This window comes from Oryctolagus cuniculus, chromosome 14, assembly GCF_051225735.1.
Source record: "Oryctolagus cuniculus isolate XC-2025 breed Fujian yellow rabbit chromosome 14, ASM5122573v1, whole genome shotgun sequence".
Lineage (NCBI taxonomy): Eukaryota > Metazoa > Chordata > Mammalia > Lagomorpha > Leporidae > Oryctolagus > Oryctolagus cuniculus.
The window spans coordinates 36,227,389-36,249,136 of record NC_142880.1 but is presented as its reverse complement, the minus strand read 5'-3'; the positions used below and the strand labels follow the sequence as shown (position 1 = coordinate 36,249,136).

General features: G+C 38.1%; 1 protein-coding gene across 9 annotated transcripts in view; it reads right to left on the bottom strand.

Annotated features, from left to right (window-relative positions):
* The window catches only part of FAM169A (family with sequence similarity 169 member A), an 86,469-nt gene that overhangs the window by 18,864 nt on the left and 45,857 nt on the right, over positions 1-21,748 (bottom strand). For 8 of the 9 annotated variants that reach the window (XM_008274546.5, XM_089313119.1, XM_089313121.1 and 5 more), the window contains 5 exons: positions 13,674-13,853; positions 8,919-9,047; positions 7,768-7,880; positions 3,200-3,239; positions 2,618-2,768 (listed from right to left, as the gene is read on the bottom strand). In XM_008274546.5, coding sequence (XP_008272768.1) covers positions 2,618-2,768; positions 3,200-3,239; positions 7,768-7,880; positions 8,919-9,047; positions 13,674-13,853 — 613 coding nt within the window. The remainder of the gene's footprint in view (positions 1-2,617; positions 2,769-3,199; positions 3,240-7,767; positions 7,881-8,918; positions 9,048-13,673; positions 13,854-21,748) is intronic. The other variant, XM_089313118.1, reaches the window with a different exon arrangement.

Genomic DNA, 21,748 nt, shown 5'->3' with positions numbered 1-21,748 from the left:
TTTTCATAGCCCTGCTTCAGACCACAATTTTCTTTGTACTGCTGTAACTTTTTCTCAGCTTATCTTCAGACTTTTAGTGTATTCCTTTCTTTCTTTTCTTTTATTGAAAATCGGAGAGAAAAAGCAAGCATGCATAAGCTCCCAACCACTGGTTCTCGTCCCACTTCCCAAAAGTCCACTGGGAGCTGCAAACTCAATCTGGGTCTCCCACGTGGATGGCAGGAACCTAGTCATGTGGGCAATCACTACTGCCTCCAGAAAAGCACTAGCAGGAACTAGAGCTGGTAATCAAATCTAGGTACTCCAGTGTGGGATGTTTACATCCCAACTAGCGTCTTAGGCATCAGGTCAAATACACCCCATCCTATTAACACCCTCCCCTGTTCCACCTCTATGGCCACCCATTCTTCATTAAGGCTTTCAAGCTGTCTCTATTAACTACACCCCCCCCACCCCCACCCCCACATACATATATATGCGACAGCCCAGCTCAAAAACTTCTGGTGTTTTTCTGTAACTCACCTCAATTCAAGGTCTAAAATGAACAGCCTCTTACATTTTTATTTTCTACTAGATGCTACTACCACTTACCTTATATATCAGTTATCCTTATAAACATTCACCTTAATTTCATGCCTTTGTTTATACTACTACCTAGTACTATAGCTCTACTAATATAGAAGCCACAAGATGCATATTTTAATCTTATTTCACCCTATTTCATATTTAAACTAAGTAAATCAAATGAAATAAAAATTTCACTTCTTCATGTTCAATAGCACACTTCAAATGCTTGGTGGGCACACTGGATAGTGGCTACCAAACTGGCACTGTGAAATACAGAACACACCCACTATTACAGAAAACTCTACTGGACAGCCAGGTTAGTTCAGGGGTCAGCAAACTTTTCAACCAGGCTTTGTGACCCAGACAATCTGTGTCCTAACTACTCAACTTTGCCATTGTAATACAAAATCAACAACAATAAAAAATTTACATAAACCTGGTGCCAGTGTTGTGGCACAGTGGGTTGTTAGGCCACTGCTGGTGATGCTAGCATCCCATATAGGCATGCCAATAGAATCCCTGGCTGCTGCATTTTCAATCCAGCTCTCTGCTAATTTAGTGCCTGGAAAAGCAACAGGTGACAGCTAAAGTATTTGGGCCCCTGCCACCAACATGGCAGAGGAAGATGGAGTTCTAGGCTCCTGGTTTTAGCCTGGACCAGTCCTGGCTGTTGTGGCCATGTGAGGAATGAACCAACAGACCAAACAATCTGTCTCTCCCTTTCTCTCATTTGAATAAATAAATCTTTTTACACACACACACACATACACACACACGTAAACCTAAAGAGCACAGATGTCTCACAATAGATTTTATTTGCAAAAACTGGTGGCAGGCCAGATGTGGCTTGTAAACTATAGTTGGTGGTCTAGAAAGTCTTCTCCAGTTCTGCTTGTTGAATTTCAACTTATCTTTTGAAGCCCTGACCCGAATGCCAAATTTCTCCATTCCTTCTCTCTCCTCTGCACTGGCAGCATTCTGCACTTCTACTGTACTACCACAATTTGATAGATTGCAGTGCTCTTCACTGTGAATATGTCTGTTTTTACCACTAGGTGGTTGATTTTCAAAGGACAAGAATGATGCTTTGCTTTTCTGAGTGTCTGAGGAAGCATTCAAGCACTTAACCTTACTGTTATTGTTCTATTTATGAAAAACAAAATTCCAAAAGAATTCAGGGATGTTATTTTCCCTCTAAAAAGGATACTACATCAAAATACCACTCAGTGAGACAACCCACAGCTATTAATGATTATTCTTTTTATAATTTACTAGATGTAAATATTTATTCTTATTTACTATTAACATTATGAATTCTTCACAAAAATTATTTATATTTTATTATCAAAATTTAAAATTACTTAATGAAAATAGTATAACTGCAGAAATTCTCTGAGTAAAATAATTTGACAGATAAAAATGGCAAAACTGTGAATTAACTAAATGATTGTCTCAGGAACAGTTGGGAAATTAGGGAAAAAAGTCTGATTTTGTTGAAAATTTAAAATTGATCTTCAAAATTTAAAGTAAGACAGAGGATAAAGTTTTGACCTGCATATTCTGTTGATTTAGTTGATTACAAAGTTCCTGGAGGAACTGACTAAAGTACTAATGGTCTTACTAATTGATAACATTCATTTTTCTGAGCCGTTGGAAAGAAGTTATCAAGTAAAATTGAGGTCTTTAAGCAATGACTAAAACCTCAGCATTACTACAAACTATACTACCAAATTCAAAATTCGCAATGATGACTCATTTGGGATAACATAATCAGTAGAATATTTTACCAGATTTTCAAAGGACACATTAAATAGCTTATTTCACCCTTATATTAGCAATTGTTCACTATAACACTATCAAAGTTAACATCACTGGTAAGCATAATCAATAACCCTGGAGAATAATTCAAACATAAATTTCTATATCAGAGTCCTTCACTATACAAACAATGACACAACAGCTTCTATCTTAAATACTAAGTAATCATAATATAATAATAATAATATAAAAGAAGAAACAAAATAGGTAAGTAAAACAGACAACATTTTACTTGTTTATTGAAGCTGTAGGTGAAGTCTGAGGAGTCTTTTCATCTTCACCTAGTGAACTAGTCAATTCAGAATCTTGAAACCGTTTCCCAATCTTGGGCCGCTTTAGATGACTACTCCGAGTACGTGTGGAAACAAATGTTTTATCATGACCTGAGGGAAAACAACACACTGCATTTAATTATGTATTTAAAGGACCACCAATTATAATCCACAGAAATACAAGAATGATGCTAATTTAGCCATTGCCCCGCCCCCCTGCATTATAAAGGTTTGCCCTTGCCTCACTTACGTCAATTTAAGACAACAAAGTCAGCATCTTTTTCTAAATACCCAATGTAGACATTATTATCCATATTTTTACGAGTAAGAAAAAGAGGTACAACAACTTGCTTACTCAGTGATGACATAGCAACATCAGTGGTAGTGGTGACACAGGAGCCCAGATCTAGACTTCATAGTTGAATAAGTCTTCACTTATTCTGAGTGACACAAACATGTGTGTGTGCATGTACAAACACACACACACACACTTGATTCTAAGGGTCTCAAATACTTATTGATAGATTAGCTGAATTTCTTACCTTCAGAAGTGCTTGCAAAGGTATCTTTTAGAGAATCAATCTAAAATGGAGATAGAGGTTAAAACCCTAAGTTTTAGACTGCATTTTCTCTCCCTATGCATGTATTTTATTCACAGCTTCAAAGAAAAACTTTTAAATGTTTTCAAATAAAACTTTTATTAAGAAAATTTACTTTAAGAATAAAAATGCGATGTTATACCCCCAGACTATGAGTCTGAGAACTTACACAAGCCACATATGTTACAATGATACACACCGAAGCTGCCTGCTCTTCTTTTCCCAGTCACATGCCTTCTTAAGTCCAAGGGCTCTTCCTTTACTTTTACCTACTAGCTTTACTTCAGCATCTGTGGATAGTTGCTAGTGAATCCAAATATACAATTTAAGCTACAACTTCCTTCCTGATTTCTGAAGCTCAATTTCCAATGAAACACTTCCCAGTTGGATATCCCATTCAATTTCCCATCCAGCCTGTCCCCAACAGAATTGTATCTTTCTACAATATTATTTCCTATCTAAGTTACTGGCAATAAAAATTCAGTCATTCTAGCCATTAACCTGTTAGATGGTAACTATTTCTTCCTAGCTCTCATCCAGATGTCAGAAAACCTATCAATTTTAACTCAAGAGGATGTCAAAACTGCTCCATCTTTTGTCTTACCATTTAGTTCAGGCCCTTAATATCTTTAACCTGAATTCTGCCAACAGCCCCTTTACTGGTATGCCCTGCTCAAATCACATCCAGTTTAATTCTACCCACCATGATGACAGAATGGTGCTTCCTAATCATAAATTGTGCCACTTCTTTGTTTCAAAATAGAAAAAAAAAAAAACTTTAATGCTTTATTATTGCTTCCAACTCTCAACCTCTTCAATACCAAATACCTTTTCCATATCAAACATGTTTCTCTCCTCTATGGTTTTTCTTATATGCTACCCTCTTGAATGCCCTAACAATCCTTTACAGAACACCCATTCAGCCTTTGCTGTATACTTCTAATCACTTGTTTTAATAATTAAGGCAATTATTATCCTGTAATATATTCATTTACCAACAATGACCATCTGGTTTCCCCATGAATATGACAATTGTTATTGGGATGTCCAGTACTTTATACCACTATGCATTCATCCCCCATACATTCACTGAAGCCCTACAATACAGTGGGCACATAGACTCCAAGATGGTCTAATTTAAAAGATAGTTTACAACAATTTATTGTATATTTCAACATAGCTAGTAGAGAGGATTCTGAAAGCTATTAACATGAAGAAATAATAAATTTTTGAGGTGATGGATATATTACCCCAATCTGTTCACTATACATTGTATACATGGACTGAAATATATTGTACCCCAGGGGCCGGCGCCGTGGCACAGTGGGTTAACGCCCTGGCTTGAAGTGCTGGCATCCCATATGGGCACTGGCTTGAGATCCGGCTGCTCCACTTCCGATCCAGCTCTCTGCTATGGCCTGGGATAGCAGCAGCAGATGGCCCAAGTCCTTGGGCCCCTGGACCCACGTGGAAGACCTGGAAGAAGCTCCTGGCTTCGGATCGGCACAGCTCCAGCCATTGCAGCCAATTGGGGAGTGAACTATCGGATGGAAGCTCTCTTTCTTTCTCTCTCTGCCTTTCCCCTCTCTGTATAACTCTCATTCTCAAATAAATAAATAAATCTTTGCAAAAAAAAAAAAAACAAATATAAATTGTACGCAATAGAATTCATATTGAATTTGTTGTGGAGTTTCAGATTTTCTTCACTCATTTATTAAGTAGTTTGTCTTTTATAATTAAATTATAAAAGCTATGCAAATATTCTGGAGGGTAGTCCTTAGTCAAATGTATATCCTGCAAATAATTTCTCTAGATCTGTGGCATTCTTATTGTTTTTCTTAATGGTACCATTTTGTGAGCAAACATTTTCAAATTCATTTTTAATTTTAAAAAAGCTTAACTTGTAAATTTATATCTCTTATTGCTACTTTTTTGTTTCCATTCTAAGTAATGTTTGCATATTCCCAAATCACAAAGAAAATAACTGATCTTTTCCTCCAAAGCTTTAAAGTTTACAATTTGATGTTTACATGTGTGCTATAATTTGATTCATTTTTGGAATATGTTGTGATGTAAATATTATCAAGTTATAATATCCATTTATTCTTTTGTTTGTTGAACAGACAAAATAAAATTGGGTTATACTGATACGTTAACAGAAAATCAAAGGACCAAGTTAATGTGGGTTTATTGTCTACCTATTCTATTCCAGTGTCTTTGTTGCTCTTTATGCCATTACTGTATTTCTTCATTGTGTAGCTTTATGGCAACTCTCAAAGAAATGTAGTATAAATACCCCAACTTTGTTCTTTCACAGAATTGCACTGGGTATTCTAGATGTTTTGCATATTCCTATGGAGTTTAAGAATCAGCTTGTCATTGTCTAAAATAAATTCTGCTGGTATTGTAAAAAAAAAATAAATTGTACCCAATAAATATGAATAATTATATGTCAACTAAAATTAGTCTCTTTATAGAACATAAAAAAGAAGCAACTGTGACATAAAAATCTTGTTTTCAAGAAGTTTGTAGTTAAACTAAACAAGGTTAAGATGTAGATAAAAAAGAAAAACAGTAAGAAGTATAAAAGTACTTGAGAAATACATGAAATATTTTATGTACAAAAATAGGAAAACACAAAAACCATCACCTATAGAACAAGTCATGCTGAAATACAAAACTACTTCCTTATGTTGCTGATAGACAAATACCTTAATGTGAGAAATATTTTCCTTTAACTAATTAAACCATAAAAGTATTACAGAGAACATGAACTTCCAAAATGAAAGAAAATCTAGTTTATGCTATCACTGTTATAACATGAGATCAGTAAAAACATATTCTCACTCATATGACATATTAACAGGAGCTAATATTAAAATTTGAAGTTCCAAATGTAGGAAAAAAAAACTAAAATCTTACATATAGTCATATATAATACATATATAATATACATATTATGTTAACCTTAAAAATGCTTAAAATGTTTTCACTCAAACATAGTCAATTCTGCTAATTAAGACAGGAAATAAGAAGCACAAATAATTCCCTCAAAGCACTTTTCTCTGACATGTGTATGTATTTATATACATACATTCAACATGCATTAAAAAGTATTTGCATATACAATATATAACCATAACAAATGCCATCATGACAAAATTCTGCCTAAAAAACCGACTTCTAGAATGTATCAATAGGACCATATTTTAAATAATATCAAGAAGCAAAAACATCAGTTCCAGAAAAGGACCTGGTAAATTCTGAAGAGTTCAGTAACAGTTACATGGGCTAGGTAGGGAAACCAGTGCACAAAGGAGCTAGAAGGCTGCCAGCTGTCTCCTTGCTGTAGCCTAGCACTGCTAAAAACCCCACTCCCTTCCATGCCTATTTGGCATATCCACTTTCTCTTGGTGCACCTGAGCCTCACTTCTTCACCATGCAGAAGACACTGTGATAAACACATGTATACTAAGTTCCATGTGCAGACATCAAGAAACCTTCCTAGGCATTACCACACACACCACCAACCTCCTCCCCCAAACCGCATGCTATTTGAATATTCAATTAGGCACCACTTCCTACCCTACAAAGGGAGTAAATGAACTGGGGTGGGTACAACACTCCCTCACAAGGTTGCCCACATTCACCTCTCAATGTGTAGTATCTTTAAAATCTCCTTTAAATAAATATTGCTCCCATTCTTGCACTTTTTCTGTCTCTGCTTCAAATTCATCTCTCATGCTGAGACAAGAACCTGGAATAAATCCAGGTGGGGACCACTACCTTGTAACTCCTACAACACTAGGATCTGTCCTCCTATTTTCAGAATACCTGATATTTGCAAACTGCACAGCTTCAAACATCATAATCCTTGAGCTATTACTAATTACATGTGCATGGAAATAATTACAAATGCACAATAATTCATGTATAAATATGTTTTTCCTGGGGCACTTCAAAAATGGAAAAACTTAAGTATCCTATGTTAAAGAAATAAATGGTGGTATCAACCTATTAACAGAATAGATATAGAAAAAAATAGAGCAGCACACTGCTACTTAGCAACTATGCTTTAAAACTGTAATGGCATGGAAAATGCTTACAAAATTTATTTACAGAAAAAAAAGCAATTAAATGCAGCATAAACGAATAAAAGCAAAAATAAAATGTATATAAATACATGCTTCACAATATTAAAATACATATATAAAAGTTTTAACAGTGGCTAAATCTGAGTAGTAGGATTATAGATTTTCATTTTCTTCTATATTATTTTATGTATCTTCTAGATTACCTTTAGTTAATTTGTAACACTATCAACATCATTAGAATTATTTTTCAAAGAAAATTAAGTCCTTAGTAATCAATTAACAGAAGATACAAAACTAACACAGCTGAAATTACCTTCAGGTAATTTACATTTACAACATTTAAGTTTAAAATGCTAACTGAATCTATTTTAAAGAAATAGAAAATTACGCTCTAAAATGAACATGCAGTATACCTACCGTTAGCTGCATCTCACTGGTCTGAGGGTCTTCAGTTCTTGCTTCATATTCTGGAACAGATGCAAGACCATAGTCTCCAGATATAGGTCTCTTAGCTTCATTCTGAGAAACTGCTTTGTACAGAATTTTTAAAATTGAAACTTAATCAATATTTGATTAACTGTAATATTGTTTGTACTGGTTTTCATAAATGTTCTCAAGAGGGTACTGATGCTCTCTTCCTCAAGATCTTAAAAGGAAATCTTGCCGGTGATGCGGCTCAATAGGCTAATCCCCCACCTAGCAGCGCCGGCACACCGGGTTCTAGTCCCGGATGGTCCAAGTGCTTGGGCCCTGCACCCCATGGGAGACCAGCAGTAGCACCTGGCTCCTGCCTTCGGATCAGCACGGTGCGCCGGCCGCAGCATGCCAGCTGTGGCGGCCATTGGAGGGTGAACCAATGGCAAAAAAAAGGAAGACCTTTCTCTCTGTCTCTCTCTCTCACTATCCACTCTGCCTGTCAAAAAAAAAAAAAAAAAAAGGAAATCTTGCAATTATAAGAGTCTTCAATAGTTATTTTAAGTATATGGGGCTACTTTTAATACCCTGATGCCTATTTCATGTCATTGCAGTAATCTGGGTTTCTTCTTTTTTAAAGATTTATTTATTTATTTGTTTATTTATTTATTTGAAAGGCAGAGCTACAGAGATATTCTATTCAATGGTTCATGCACCAAATGGCTGCAATGGCTGGAACTGGACCAGGCGAATCCAGGAGCTTCTTCCGGGTCTCCCACATGGGTGCAGGGGCCCAAACATTTGGGCCATCTGCTGCTGCTTTCCTAGGTGCATTAGCAGGGAGCTGGATCAGAAGTGCAGCAGCCAGGACTCAAATTGGCACCCATATGGGAACTGCAGATGGTGGCTTTAGATGTTATGCCACAGTGTTGGCCCACATCTGTCTCTATTTCTAACCATGCTGTTAACACTCAGCTGAGCTCTTCTAAGTTCTTGTATTAGAAACTCAAAAATCAACAAATAATAAAAATTCCAACTTTAGACTAGAGGGTCTTTTACTATAAAGATTATAATACATCTGGACTATAAAACATAATGATTATTAGGCACTGCTTTTCAAACTGGTCTTGTGCTCAAACTGATAACATTCTTACCTGTATTTTTAAGCGCTTCTCTCTGTAATGCTCTGGTAACTGGTATTCGCTGGTACCAGTGTCCAACACCCTCAACTTCCCAAAGGAGTTCATGGTCTCCTGGGTACTTTTCAAAGTACTGTTTGCAAGCTGAAAAAGATTTATAATTTTCTACAAATCTCAGATTACCAACTGTTCTGAAAATCAGAAAGATGGAAACTGCCACAAGTAACTACTGAGGAAATGAACTTGTACTTTTATTTAATTTTAATTAAACTTCTTTCAAAATTAAGTTGGGGTACTCTGTTTGACTACATGGTTCTATTTGAAAATGATGCCATAATGATGTAAATCAGAAGATACTTAGTATAAAACAAAGGATTGCTACTCAGAGCATATAAAGAATTTTCAAAATTGAATTTGAGAGTCAAAATTGTCCCAGAGAAAAACTGGCAGAGGTTATGAACAGGAAAATTACACATAATAAAATTCAAATATACACAATAATAAGAGATGATAAACCTCACTAGTCACTGAGGAAATAAGATACCATTTTCACAACCATGGACAATAACAAGCATCAGGAAGGATAAGAGAAATGAAAACTCCTGTAGTCTGCTGATGGGAGAACAATTCTCTAATCGTAAAACTGAAGAAGCACTTTATGATCCAATTCTATTTCTAGGTATATACTCTAATACCCTGAACTTATGCACAAGACAATCATAATGTTTATTATAGGACTGATTTTTTTTTAAAGATTTTATTTATTTATTTGAGACACAGCGTTACAGACAGAGAGAGGGAGAGACAAAGAAAGATCTTCCATCTGCAGGTTCACTCCTAAAATGGCCGCAATGACCAGAGCTGAGCCAATCTGAAGCCAGGAGCCAGGAGCTTATTCTAGGCCTCCTATGCTGGTATGGGGTGCAGGCACTTGGGCCATTTTCCACTGTTTTCCAGGACTCACGCAGAGAGCTGGATTGGGAGAGGAGCAGCTGGGACACGAACCAGTGCCCATATGGGATGCTGGTGCCACAGCACTGGCCCCAGGACTGTTCTTCAACAGGGGTGGAGGATATCAGTTAAGTGTCTATCAGTGAGAGGTCATTAGGTACACAGTAAAATACTATACAGCTGTTAAAACAAATGAATTACATCTACCTAAATCAACATTGATAAATTCTTTTAAAACGCTCAGTAAAAAAGTGAGTCAGTGTATGTTTAAAATGATGCCACTGACATAAAGTTTAAAAAACAATTAAACAAAATGGAACAGTCACTGTGAAAAACAGTTTGGCAGTTCCTCAGAAAGCTAAACATAGAATTACCATGTAACCCAGATATGTCACTCTCAGGCATATATCCAAAACACTGAAAAGCAGAGATTTCAAACAGATAACTGTACATCAATTTTTCATAGCGGTAGGGCAAGGACTCAACTATGTGAGCCATCACCTACTGCCTCCCAAGGCGAGCATTAGCAGAAGTAGAGACAGGACTTCAATTTTCAAAAGCTTGTAATATAAAACACGATAATGTTTCCTAAAACATATAAAGACATAGCAGGTATTTGGCCTAGCAGTTACGACATTGATTGGGGTGCCTGCATCTCATATCAGAGTGCTTGAGTTCAAGTCCCACCTTCACTCCTGATTCCAACTTCCTGCTCATGCACACTCTGTGAGGCAGCAGGTACCTGTCATTAATGTGGAGACCTGGATTGAGTTCCCAGCCCCTGCCTTTGGACTGGCCCAGCCCTGGCTATTGAGGGATCTGGAGAATGAATCAGCAGATGGGAGCTCTGTGTCTTAAGTAAATGAACAAAAAAATTTTAAATGCAATCTTAACATTTAAAATATACAAAAATATTGTTAGGGGCCAGTGCTGTGGCGCAGCGGCTAATGCCTTGGCCTGAAGCGCCGGCATCCCATATGGGCGCCGGTTCGAGACCTGGTTGCTCCACTTCCAATCCAGCTCTCTGCTATGGCCTGGGAAAGCAGTGGAAGATGACCCCAAGTGCTTGGGCCCCCGCACCCACGGGGGAGACCGGGAGGAAGCTCCTGACTCCTGGCTTTGGATTGGTGCAGCTCCAGCTGTTGCGGCCAGTTGGGGAGTGAAGCATCGGATGGAAGACCTCTCTTTCTCTCTCTGCCTCTCCTCTCTCTATGTAACTCTAACTTTCAAAATAAATAAATAAATCTTTAAAAAATATATTGTTACAAACAAGTGAATGTCATTCAAGAATTATTGGATATACTGGAACATCAAGGAACTAAGCTAAAAAAGAATATTGAATCCAAGCCATCAAATGTAACTAGCATTATACTCTTCCAAGAGAGCTAGGCAAAGTTATAAGCAGAAAGTGATGGAGAGGTCACATGTTCTGAAATAGGACTATGAAAATTTCTGTTCTCAATGTATTTCTTTTATTAAAAATGATTAATTTATTTGAAAGGCAGACTGACAGAGAAAGGAGATTTTTCATTCACTCCCTAAATGCCTACAATAGCCAGGATTGAGCTAGATGAAAGCCAGGGCCTGGAACTATATCTGTGTCTCCCTGTGGATGGCAGAGACAAGATGTGTCATGATTTACTGCCTTCCCAGTGCATTCACAGGAAGCTGGATTGAAAGCAGAAGAGCTAGGACTCAAACCAGCAATCCAATATGGGAACTGGCATCACATGCAGTGGCTTAACCCACTTTGTCACAATGCCCACCTCAACATAGTTCTAAAATTAGTTTTACACTTCAGAGTCTTACAAAATTATACATTATAGTACTATCAATAAGATATTGACAGGGAAACTCCCATCAAGATTGAAAGGCAAAGAATTCAATCCCATCAATCATTTATGCAGAAAGAAAACAGCTGATACTTATATGTAATTCATTTGGCACTAAATTTATTTATCATTAGATTCCTAGAACAGAGTCTTTTTTTTTTTAAAGATTTATTTATTTATTTGAAAGTCAAAGTTACACACAGAGAGGAGACGCAGAGAGAGAGAGAGGTCTTCCATCCATGGGTTCAACTCCAGAGCTGGGTTGATTCGAAGCCAGGAGCCTGGAGCTTCTTCTGGGTCTCCCATGTGGGAGCAGGGGCCCAAGGACTTGGGCCATCTTGTACTGCTTTCCCAGGCCATAGCAGAGAGCAGGATTGGAAGTGGAGCAGCCGGGACTTGAACTGGTGCCCACAGGGGATGCCAGCACTGCAGGTGGCGGCTTTACCGGCTATACCATAGCACCGGCCCCTGGAACAGAGTCTTAAGGCATTCTGCCTTCAGCAGATGGCTTTGCATTCCTCCCCAAATTCAGTAAAGCAGTAATTACAGTATTCCACTCTAATATATAGACTTATAGAGAAAGTATGATTCAAGATGAGTATGTCATACTTGGTCTTGTTTTGTGGATAGTTTTTCATGCTAAAGAGGGAAGGATCTAGAATAAAAACATGTTTTCAAAGGAAATAAACATCTGATTTTAGATAGAAACAGTAAAATATATTTTATAAAAATATCCAATTACTTTTTTTACTTCATCAAGAAAAAAGTAGATATATTTACTTTATATAAATGGAAAAATAAACATACTGGTGGTTGCTAAAAAGTCACTCAATCATATATCCATACAATGGAATAATAAACAGCAATGAAAGTAAACATATTCACATGAATCCACATACAAGAAATTTTACAAACATAAAGATGAATTAAGAAATCAAATTGTGGTACTGGTGCTTTGCTTAGGCTGGACCTCTGCCTGCTGTACTGTCATGCCATATAGGTGTCGGTTTGTGTCCAGGTTGCTCCTCTTCCGATCCAGCTTTCTGCTATGGCCTGGGAAAGCAGTAGAAAATGGCTCAGGTGCTTGGGCTCCTGCACCCATGTGGGAGACCCAGAAGAAGCTCTGGGGTTCAGCTTGGCCCAGTCCTGGCCAAGCAGCCATTTGAGGAGTGAACCAGGGAATGGAAGATCTCTCTGTCTCTTCCTCTCTCGTTTACCCAAAGATGATATAGAAATGGCCAATAAATTCAGGAAAAGATGCTCTACATTGAATCTAAAACAAATCTACAATGTGACGCTACTTGGAAGGGATATGTTACTTCTGGTAATGTAAAATAAAGCGATCGTGCAGGAACAAAATGTGGTATGTCTTCAGAGTAGAATATTATTCAACCATAAAAAATAAAGAACTAATTTATGCCACAACATGGATGAACCCTGAGAGCATTACATCAAGTGAAAAAGTCAGGCCCAAAAAGCTACACACTGTATGATTTCATTTTTATGAAGTGTCTAGATACAGGAAACAGATTAACAGTTGCCAGAGGATAGTGAAAGAAGAGAAAAGGAAAATGACTGTTAATTGGTACAGGGTTCCTTTATGGAATGAGAAAAATGTTCTGGAATTAGTAGTTATGGTAACACAACTAGGATTACACTAAAAACTATGGAATTGTAATTTTAACAGGCTCAATGTTATAACATGTGAATTATATCTAATTTTTTTTAAAGGCTACAATATCCAAAAAAATGCCATATAGTTGAGGTAAGGGCACACTGACAAAAGCAAGGTAAAGATTACTCTTTTATATATATATATATATATATATATATATATATGTGTGTGTGTGTGTGTGTGTGTGTATGTGTGTATATATGTATATATATGTGTGTGTGTATATATATGTATACACACATGTGTTTACAATATTCTGGAGAATTAAGTCACAAGATAAGTTTAACATTTTTTTTAACTTAGTCCATTTACCTGTGTACATAAGAGAAGACAGTGGATACCTCAAGCCAAGTGCATCTTCTGTAAAGGAATCAACAAAATCCTCCAGCATATGAAGCCCAAAATCTTTTCCTCTAAACTTCTTTCTTATAAACATTGTATCAAGAACTGGCAGTTGGTAACTTTGGGTAAGAAATGAGGCACATATGCTTCCTGCAGTAATGAGAACAGAAACCAATTTTTCACATTAAAAAATATATATACATTTAGCAAACATGAGTAAACAATCTTTATAAAAGAAGGCTTCTCTCCATACATTATGAAGAATGGGAGTGTTCAATGCAATTCCACTTGGGATGCCTATGTCCTCTAACAGAGGGCCCAAGTACAAGTTCCTGTTTGGCTTCTGATTCCAGCTTCCTGCTAATGCACATCCTGGTAGGCAGCAGGTAATGATTCAAATACAGGGTCTCTGCCACCCATATGTGAGACCCTAATGGAGTTCCCTGCTCCTGGTTTTTGCCTAGCCTATGTCCAGCTGCTGCAGGCATTTGGGGAGTGAACCAGAGGATGGAAGCTCTCTGTCTTTAAATAAAGTGAAAATGAATAAAAATTTTGAAAAAGAATGTTAAGTGTATAAATGTTATATTTTCCTGCTATTAGGTATAATGCAAGTACATGATAATGAGAAGAGCTTTGTATTTACTGTTTGGCAACAGTATTATTTAATATAGGATAAATAGCTCACTGCCATCATCTGAAATACACATTCAACTATATGTATTATATATATTGTCTATAGATCTACACAGTTTTGAAACTCATCAACTATAAAAATTCTCAAAGAATATTTGATGAGTGTATATAATTTATAAAGACATGAAGTATTTAATTGCAATCTTACTACCTTTTACTTTCTCTTCCCTTTACTTTCCCCCTACTGAGTACAAAATCATTTTTGTTTACTTGATAATCGTTAAAAAAAATGTGAATTAGTTCTTCATTTTCTAAGGACTAAGGATTAGGACTAATTAGAAACATTTGCTTCAGAAATGGCCAAGTCAGCAAACTTTTTGCTATAGATATAACTCTAAATATATTTTCTATGTTTAATGTTAAAGAGGAGAAATAATTTGTAGTATCTAAATATGTATCTTATTATATACTATGCTGATTTTTCTTTAAAGAACACTGCTGTATATTTGGGTTCTAGTTCCAGTACTAACACAGTCTGAAGATCTATTGCTGTTGACTATGGTGCTTGTTTTGGTTTCCTATAAAAGAATACCAACTGGGGTGGGTATTGTGGTACAGCAGATCAAGTCACTACTTGGGATGCCTGCATCCCATATCAGAGTCCCAGCTAGTCTCAACTTCTGATCCAGCTGCCTGTGAATGTGTGTAAGTTCCTGCCACCCATGTGGGAGACAGAATTCCTGGTTGATGGATTTGGCCTACCTGTTGCAGGCATGTGGGGAGTAAACTAGTAAATGGGAGATCTCTCTCTCTCCATTTTTCCTTCCCTGTCACTGTGTCTTTCAAAACAATCAACAAATCTTTAAAAAATAATTCTAATTGCATGAAAAAATTTCCTATAAATCAGACTTTTTCTGTTTTCCCACAAAATTTCCTTCTAATAAAGAAAAGGTAAATTCTAACATCTTAGAGTGGTATTAAAATGGTCAATTTTTGGAATAGCATCCATGAAGTTTAAGGTTCTATTTACTTGCCATGCACTTCAAAAAATTATGCTGGTTCTCTTCCTTCCTTTGCCTGAATTTTAAACACTTCCACTGTGTAGAATCCTACTTTCATACAAATGCAATCAAATAAAGGGCAGAAAACCTTCCCAATCACCAGTCTTTTTTTGAAAGTCAGACAGACAGAAAGAGATCTATTTTCCACCCTTTTCACTCCCTAAATGGCCGTAACAATTGGGACAGGGCCAGGCCGAAGCCAGGAGCCTCAAGCCTCTTCCAGGTCTTCCACGTGGGTGCAGGGGTCCAAATACTTGAGCCATCATCTGCTGCTTTCCCAGGAACATTAGCAGGGAGCTGGATCAGAAGTGGAGCAGCTGGGACTCAAATCAGCACCCATGTGGGATGCCAGTATTGTAGATGGCAGCTTAATCCAGTACGCTACAATGATAGCCCCCACCAGTCTTAAGACACATCAACAGCTACAAACAGCAGCACAATAAACTAACAAAGCAGAACTACAACCTGCTGCTTTAGGTGAAGTTTCATTAACTTGATTAACTCAAATTACATTAAATGTAGCATTGCACATGATAAAGTGAATATATTCCTCAAAGTTCCATCTCTGGACTTCTTTTCTTTGTATATGCTCTTTCTGGGTGATCTTATTTATTCCCAAGACCTCTACCATTTTTACAAACGCTGATGACCACTGATGTCTACCCTTAACCTCTCCTCTGTAATGCATAATTACTCCAAGATCAGGAGAGTGCTCATTCAAATGTAATAAAAGCCAGGAGAGGATCATCTCAACATAGGAGAAAAAAAGATCTGACAAAACTCAACACCTTTCATGATAAAAATTAGCCAGCTTCCTCAATCTGATAAAGGGCATCTACAAAACACTCACAGCCAACATTATACATAAAAAGCAGGAACAAGAAAAGAATGCTCACTCTCATCACTGGAGGTTCTAGTCAGGGCAATTAGGCAAGAAAAATAAATAAAAGGCATCCAGATGGAAGAGCACAAAGCAAAATTCTATTTGCAGATGACATGATCTTGTATATGGAAAATCAAGGGATCCCCTAAAAACCTGTTAAAACTAATCTAAAGTTCAGTAAGGCTGAAGACGCTAGACAAATACACAAAACTTAATTGTATTTAATGCATCTGCTAAGAACAACCCCAAAACGAAATTAAGAAAACAGCTCTATTTAAAATAACATAAAAAATTAAGGATAAATTTAACAGAAATGTAAAACTTGCACACTGAAAACCATACTGTTAAATGAAATTAAGAACTACTAAGTAAATGGAAAGATATCCCGTGGTCCTATATTGTTAAAATGTCAATGATACACAGATTCAAAATCCCAGCTGGAATATTTTGCAGAAGTTGAGAAACTGATCTTAAAGTTCATAAGGAAATCAAAAGAACCAAGGGGCCAGCTTTGTGGCGTAATGGGGTAAGCTGTCACCTGTGATACATCCCACTTGAGCACAGTTCATATCCTGGCTGCTCCACTTCTGATCCAGCTCCCTCCTAATAGCCTGAAGGCTTGGATCCCGGCTTCAGCCTGGCCCAGCCCTGGCTATTGTTGGTATTTGGGGAGGAAACCAACATACAGAAAATCTCTGTTTCTCTCTGCCTTTCAAGGAAAGTGAAAATGAATTTAAAATTGAAAATCACGCTCTCTGGCATCTGACCACATAAGGGAGTTCTCACTTTAAAATCCTGACTATAAAACTGCAGTAATAAAAATAGTACATAATGGGCAGAATGAGTACAGAGAACAATGGAACAGAACTGAGGGTTATGATCAACTGATTTTTGACAGGGGTGCCACAACCATTCTTTGGGGAAAAATAGTCTTCTCAATGAATGGTGGTGGGACAACTGGAATATCTCAAGCTTTTTAAACGTAAATGAAACAAAAAATGTATATATATGACTCCAAAAAACCATTTATAATCAGATTTTTAAAAGACAAGCCCCTAAAACTGCTCTTTTCCCAGTTTATCAGTAACTCTCCACCATTTGCCCAGGTACTCAGAACAAATGTCCTAGAACCCATTCTCGACTGTTTCCCTTCACAACCCATATACTAACCATCAGAAATCCTGCAAAGTAGCTTGATAACTTATCTCAAGTAAGAGCACTTCTCACCATTGTTACTCTGTCTCCCTTGGGCCCACCATCACCACCTTTCACTAGGGCTTCTACAACAACCCTTAACAAACTTAAGGCTTAATCACCACCCCCTACAACCCTGCACCCTTACACCCTTGTACTCCGTTTTGTATACAGAAGTTAACTTTTTAAAAGGCAAATTAAAATTAGATCATGTTACTCCCACCCTGAAAGCCCATCAATGGCTCACTATTTACTGTTTATCACAACTCTCCCACACTATCAGCTGAGGCATCAACAGCTAAAGGTGCACATGGTGTTCTACCCTGCAGGTTTGTGTACTAGGCTGTTGACCAGCAGTACCAGTTTGTCAGCAGAGCCTCAGTTCTCATTAACATAGCTGCAGGAACTTCCTCACCACATAGTGAGGGGTGATATAGTTCTATTTTCTTTCTTTTCTTTTTAAAGATTTTATTTGAAAGAGATCCTCTATCTGCTGGTTCACACCCCAGATGGCTCCAACAGCCAGAGCTGGGCTGGGTCGAAGTCAAAAGCCCAGAGTTTCTTCTGGGTCTTGCACATGGGTACAAGGGTAGAAGCACTTGGACCAACTTCTGTGGCTTTCCTAGCTGCATTATCAGGGAGCTGGATCAAAGTGGAACAGCCAGGTCTCGAATCAATGCTCCTATGGGATACCAGCATTACATGTGGCAGTTTTACTTGCTAAGCCACAACACCCGCCCCAGTTCTATTTATTAGAAGATGACTAGTTTCTGACGGTACCAAAGTGGAAACTGCCATTTTTTTTTTTTTTTTTTTTGGACAGGCAGAGTTAGACAGTGAGAGAGACAGACAGAGAGAAAGGTCTTCCTTCCATTGGTTCACCCCCCAAATGCTGCACCGATCCGAAGCCAGGAGCCGGGTGCTTCCTCCTGGTCTCCCATGCGGGTGCAGGGCCCAAGCACTTGGGCCACCCTCCACTGCCTTCCCGGGCCACAGCAGAGCTGGACTGGAAGATGAGCAACTGGGACAGAATCCGACACCCCAACCAGGACTAGAACCCGGGGTGCCGGCGCTGCAGGCGGATGATTAGCCAAGTGAACCACGGCGTCGGCCAAAACTGCCAGTTTTAAGGGTTAGTACTGTGTCACACAACTTCAAGTCCAGGTTAAACGAAGTTATGGAGCCACTCCAGAATCAAGCAGGCTATACAAGGATATGAATACTGAGAAGTGTGGTTCAACTGGAGACCACCAATGAAACAGACTACCACAGGAACCCAGGTTAGTTCTATTTTATGGCAGCCTCACTCTCTACTCCCCAGATCCTCTGCATTCAGCAGATAAAGAAAAAAGAATGCATCACAACCACCCTGCCTCAAAGCCTCACACACATCACTTTTTTTTTACCATGATTTTCTCTCACTAATCTGGTTTTAAAAAGTTTTTTATCTATTTTATTTCTTTGAAAGGCACACACACACACACACACACACACAGAGAGAGAGAGAGAGAGAGAGAGAGAGATCCTCCATCCATGGTTCACTCTTTAAATACAGCAGCCAGGGTCTCTGTCAGGCAAAAGCCGGGAACCCAGATCTCATTTTGAGTTTCCCATATAGCTGTCAGGGACTCATCACCTGCTGCCTCTTAGGGTGTGCTTTGCAGGAAGCTGCAATCAGAAGTAGAGCTGGGACTCCAATCGGAGCAGGCACTCCAATACGGAATATGGGCTTTCCAAACAGAGTCTTAACCACTACACAAAATGTCCACCCCACACACTTCTTTAACTACTTTGGGGAGAACTAGTCACCCAGCCCTATGTAGTTTTAACAGTGATAAAAATACAATCCATGACTAGCAGCTGCTCATCAATGACTAGAACAGAGAAAACCCAAGTTACAGGGCTGGCGTTGTGGCGTAGTGTGTAGAGCCACTGCCTGAGATGCTGGCATCCCATATGTGTGCTGGTTTTAGTTTCGGTGGCTCTACTTCCAATCCAGCTCCTTGCTAATGTGCCCGAGGAAAACAGCAGAGAATGACCCAAGTCCTTGGGCTCCTGTACCCTTTGGGAGACCTGGAAGAAGCTCCTGGTTCTTGGCTTTGGTCTGGCCCAGCACTGGCCATTGTGGCCACTTGGGAAGTAGACCAGCAGATGAAGATCTCTCTTTCTCTCCCACTCTTTCTGTCTTTCAAATAAATAAAATAGATCTTTAGAAAAAAACAGAAAAAAGAAAAACCAATACAAATATGTATGTGGTGGTAACTACCAGCCTTGGCTGACTTCCCTCATTCTCTTATCTCCTGGGAGATTAACATTTCTTTTTCAACTTTCAAGAAATCAGTGATCACATCTCGGGAGAAAGTACCTTTTGCTCCATGCTCTGCACTTGATTATCCCGGGATGTTTTTGTAAGTCTTACCCTCACGCTATTATTCACAAACACACAGACTCACTTTATACAGTGTTTTTGACTGACCTTGTCTATAGCATAAAGTTACGCTGACTTTCGGGTCCCACATAAATATCCACAGCTTTTCCATGTGCCCCACTTACATTTCCAACTGTGTAATCTCTACTTACATAACCCACAGGAACACTGAATTTCCTTTGTCAAAACTGAACACAAGGATTACCAAATCCACTTCTTCCATACTTCCAACAATACCTACACACCAAACCATCCAGATGCATTGCTGGTTCCTGCCCTTTCTCAGTACACAGGCAAAGGAGTCATCACATTATATCTCCCTAAAAACCTCCCTCAACTCTGTTTCCTTTTCTGTTCCTACTGCTGCCTTCCCAGTTTTGGTCCTTCTTTCACAGGGACTATAAAAACAGCTTTTTTAATTGCCTTCCTTGACTTCAAAATACAATTTTCCTACCCATCACCCAAATGCTACAGAATTATTTTCCTAAAATATTTATTCACACTACTCCTACATAACATTCTTAGAGCTTCCTGGACAATAACATGCCACTCTTCACAATGGGATCTCCATTTTCACAAGTCCTACCTTTTAGCACCACCAGCTTATTCAAAGTATAACCCGCATACACCCTGAACTTTCATGACTGTGCCTTCCTTCATTCCATTTATGTGCTTTTGAAGAATGCTCTCGCCCTCCCTTGCTTCTCTGACTACTGACAAGTCACGGATCCCTTTCTCAATATCTTTCTTCAGGCAAACTAAATGCTCACTCTTCAATGACAACTATTGTTGATTTGTCAAGTATGCTAATTATTAAACCACTTAAACCACTGGATATTTACCAACTGCAGCTTTTTGTCTCAACTGCTGCATTTTCCGTGTTTTGAGGACTAAACCCCATGTCCAGGCAGTCATGTCTGTGTCTCCAAGGAGTAACAGAACCCTTATTGGGAAGGGTTACTTTGTTCTTGTTCCTCAGTGACTCACTCAGGCCACAGTAGTAGGGAATTACCACATACCTCTGCTCATTGCCTTGAATAGACTCAGGTCCCTAAAACATTAACTTCAGTCCTCCAACACAAACTTCAACTATGTTTTATTTTTAGTTAAGCTATCAATCCTTATTTTATACCTTTGTGCTTGCTGTTCCTTAAAACAAAAGGGAAGGGTGAGTAGTCTGAATTTTAGTGAATGATCTATCCAAAAAAAGTAGGGACAATCATGGATGTTAACTCATGAATATAGCTCCCAATAAAAGAACTGAAACTCATTAACAAACCTGATCAGTAAGTAAGTAAAAAAATTCTATAACAGACTATTACAGAAATACAAAAAGGAGAAATACAAGCCCGAGCACTGGACAATAAATCCCTTATGAGCCGAATTTCCACTTAGCTATTGACTAGATGCTTCTTCAAAATATGGATCTTCAAATTGGATGAAGGTGGTTGACAGTTGAAGACAAATAAGAACAGGTTTTCCCAAATAGTAGCTAATAAAGGTATCCTCAATTTCCTTTTTCCTCTCAGATTGTTAAATTAAAATAAGGTATCTGATTTATATAAATTTATATATTTACTATTTTTAACATTGGGCAAAAAGTCACAAAACTTCCACTGAATTAAGCAGTGGTGTTATGGGATTTTTTAAACAGTTGTAAGAAATTTTTTCATTAGTGTTCTAATTAGCATAGACTTTTCTTTATTTTTTTATTTATCTGAAGGGCAGAGTTAGAATTTTTTATCTACTGGTTCACTCCCCTAATGTCTACAACTGCCATAGCTGAGCCAATCCGAAGCCAGGAGCTTCTTCTGGGTCTCCCATGTGGGTGCAGGGTGCCAAGTAC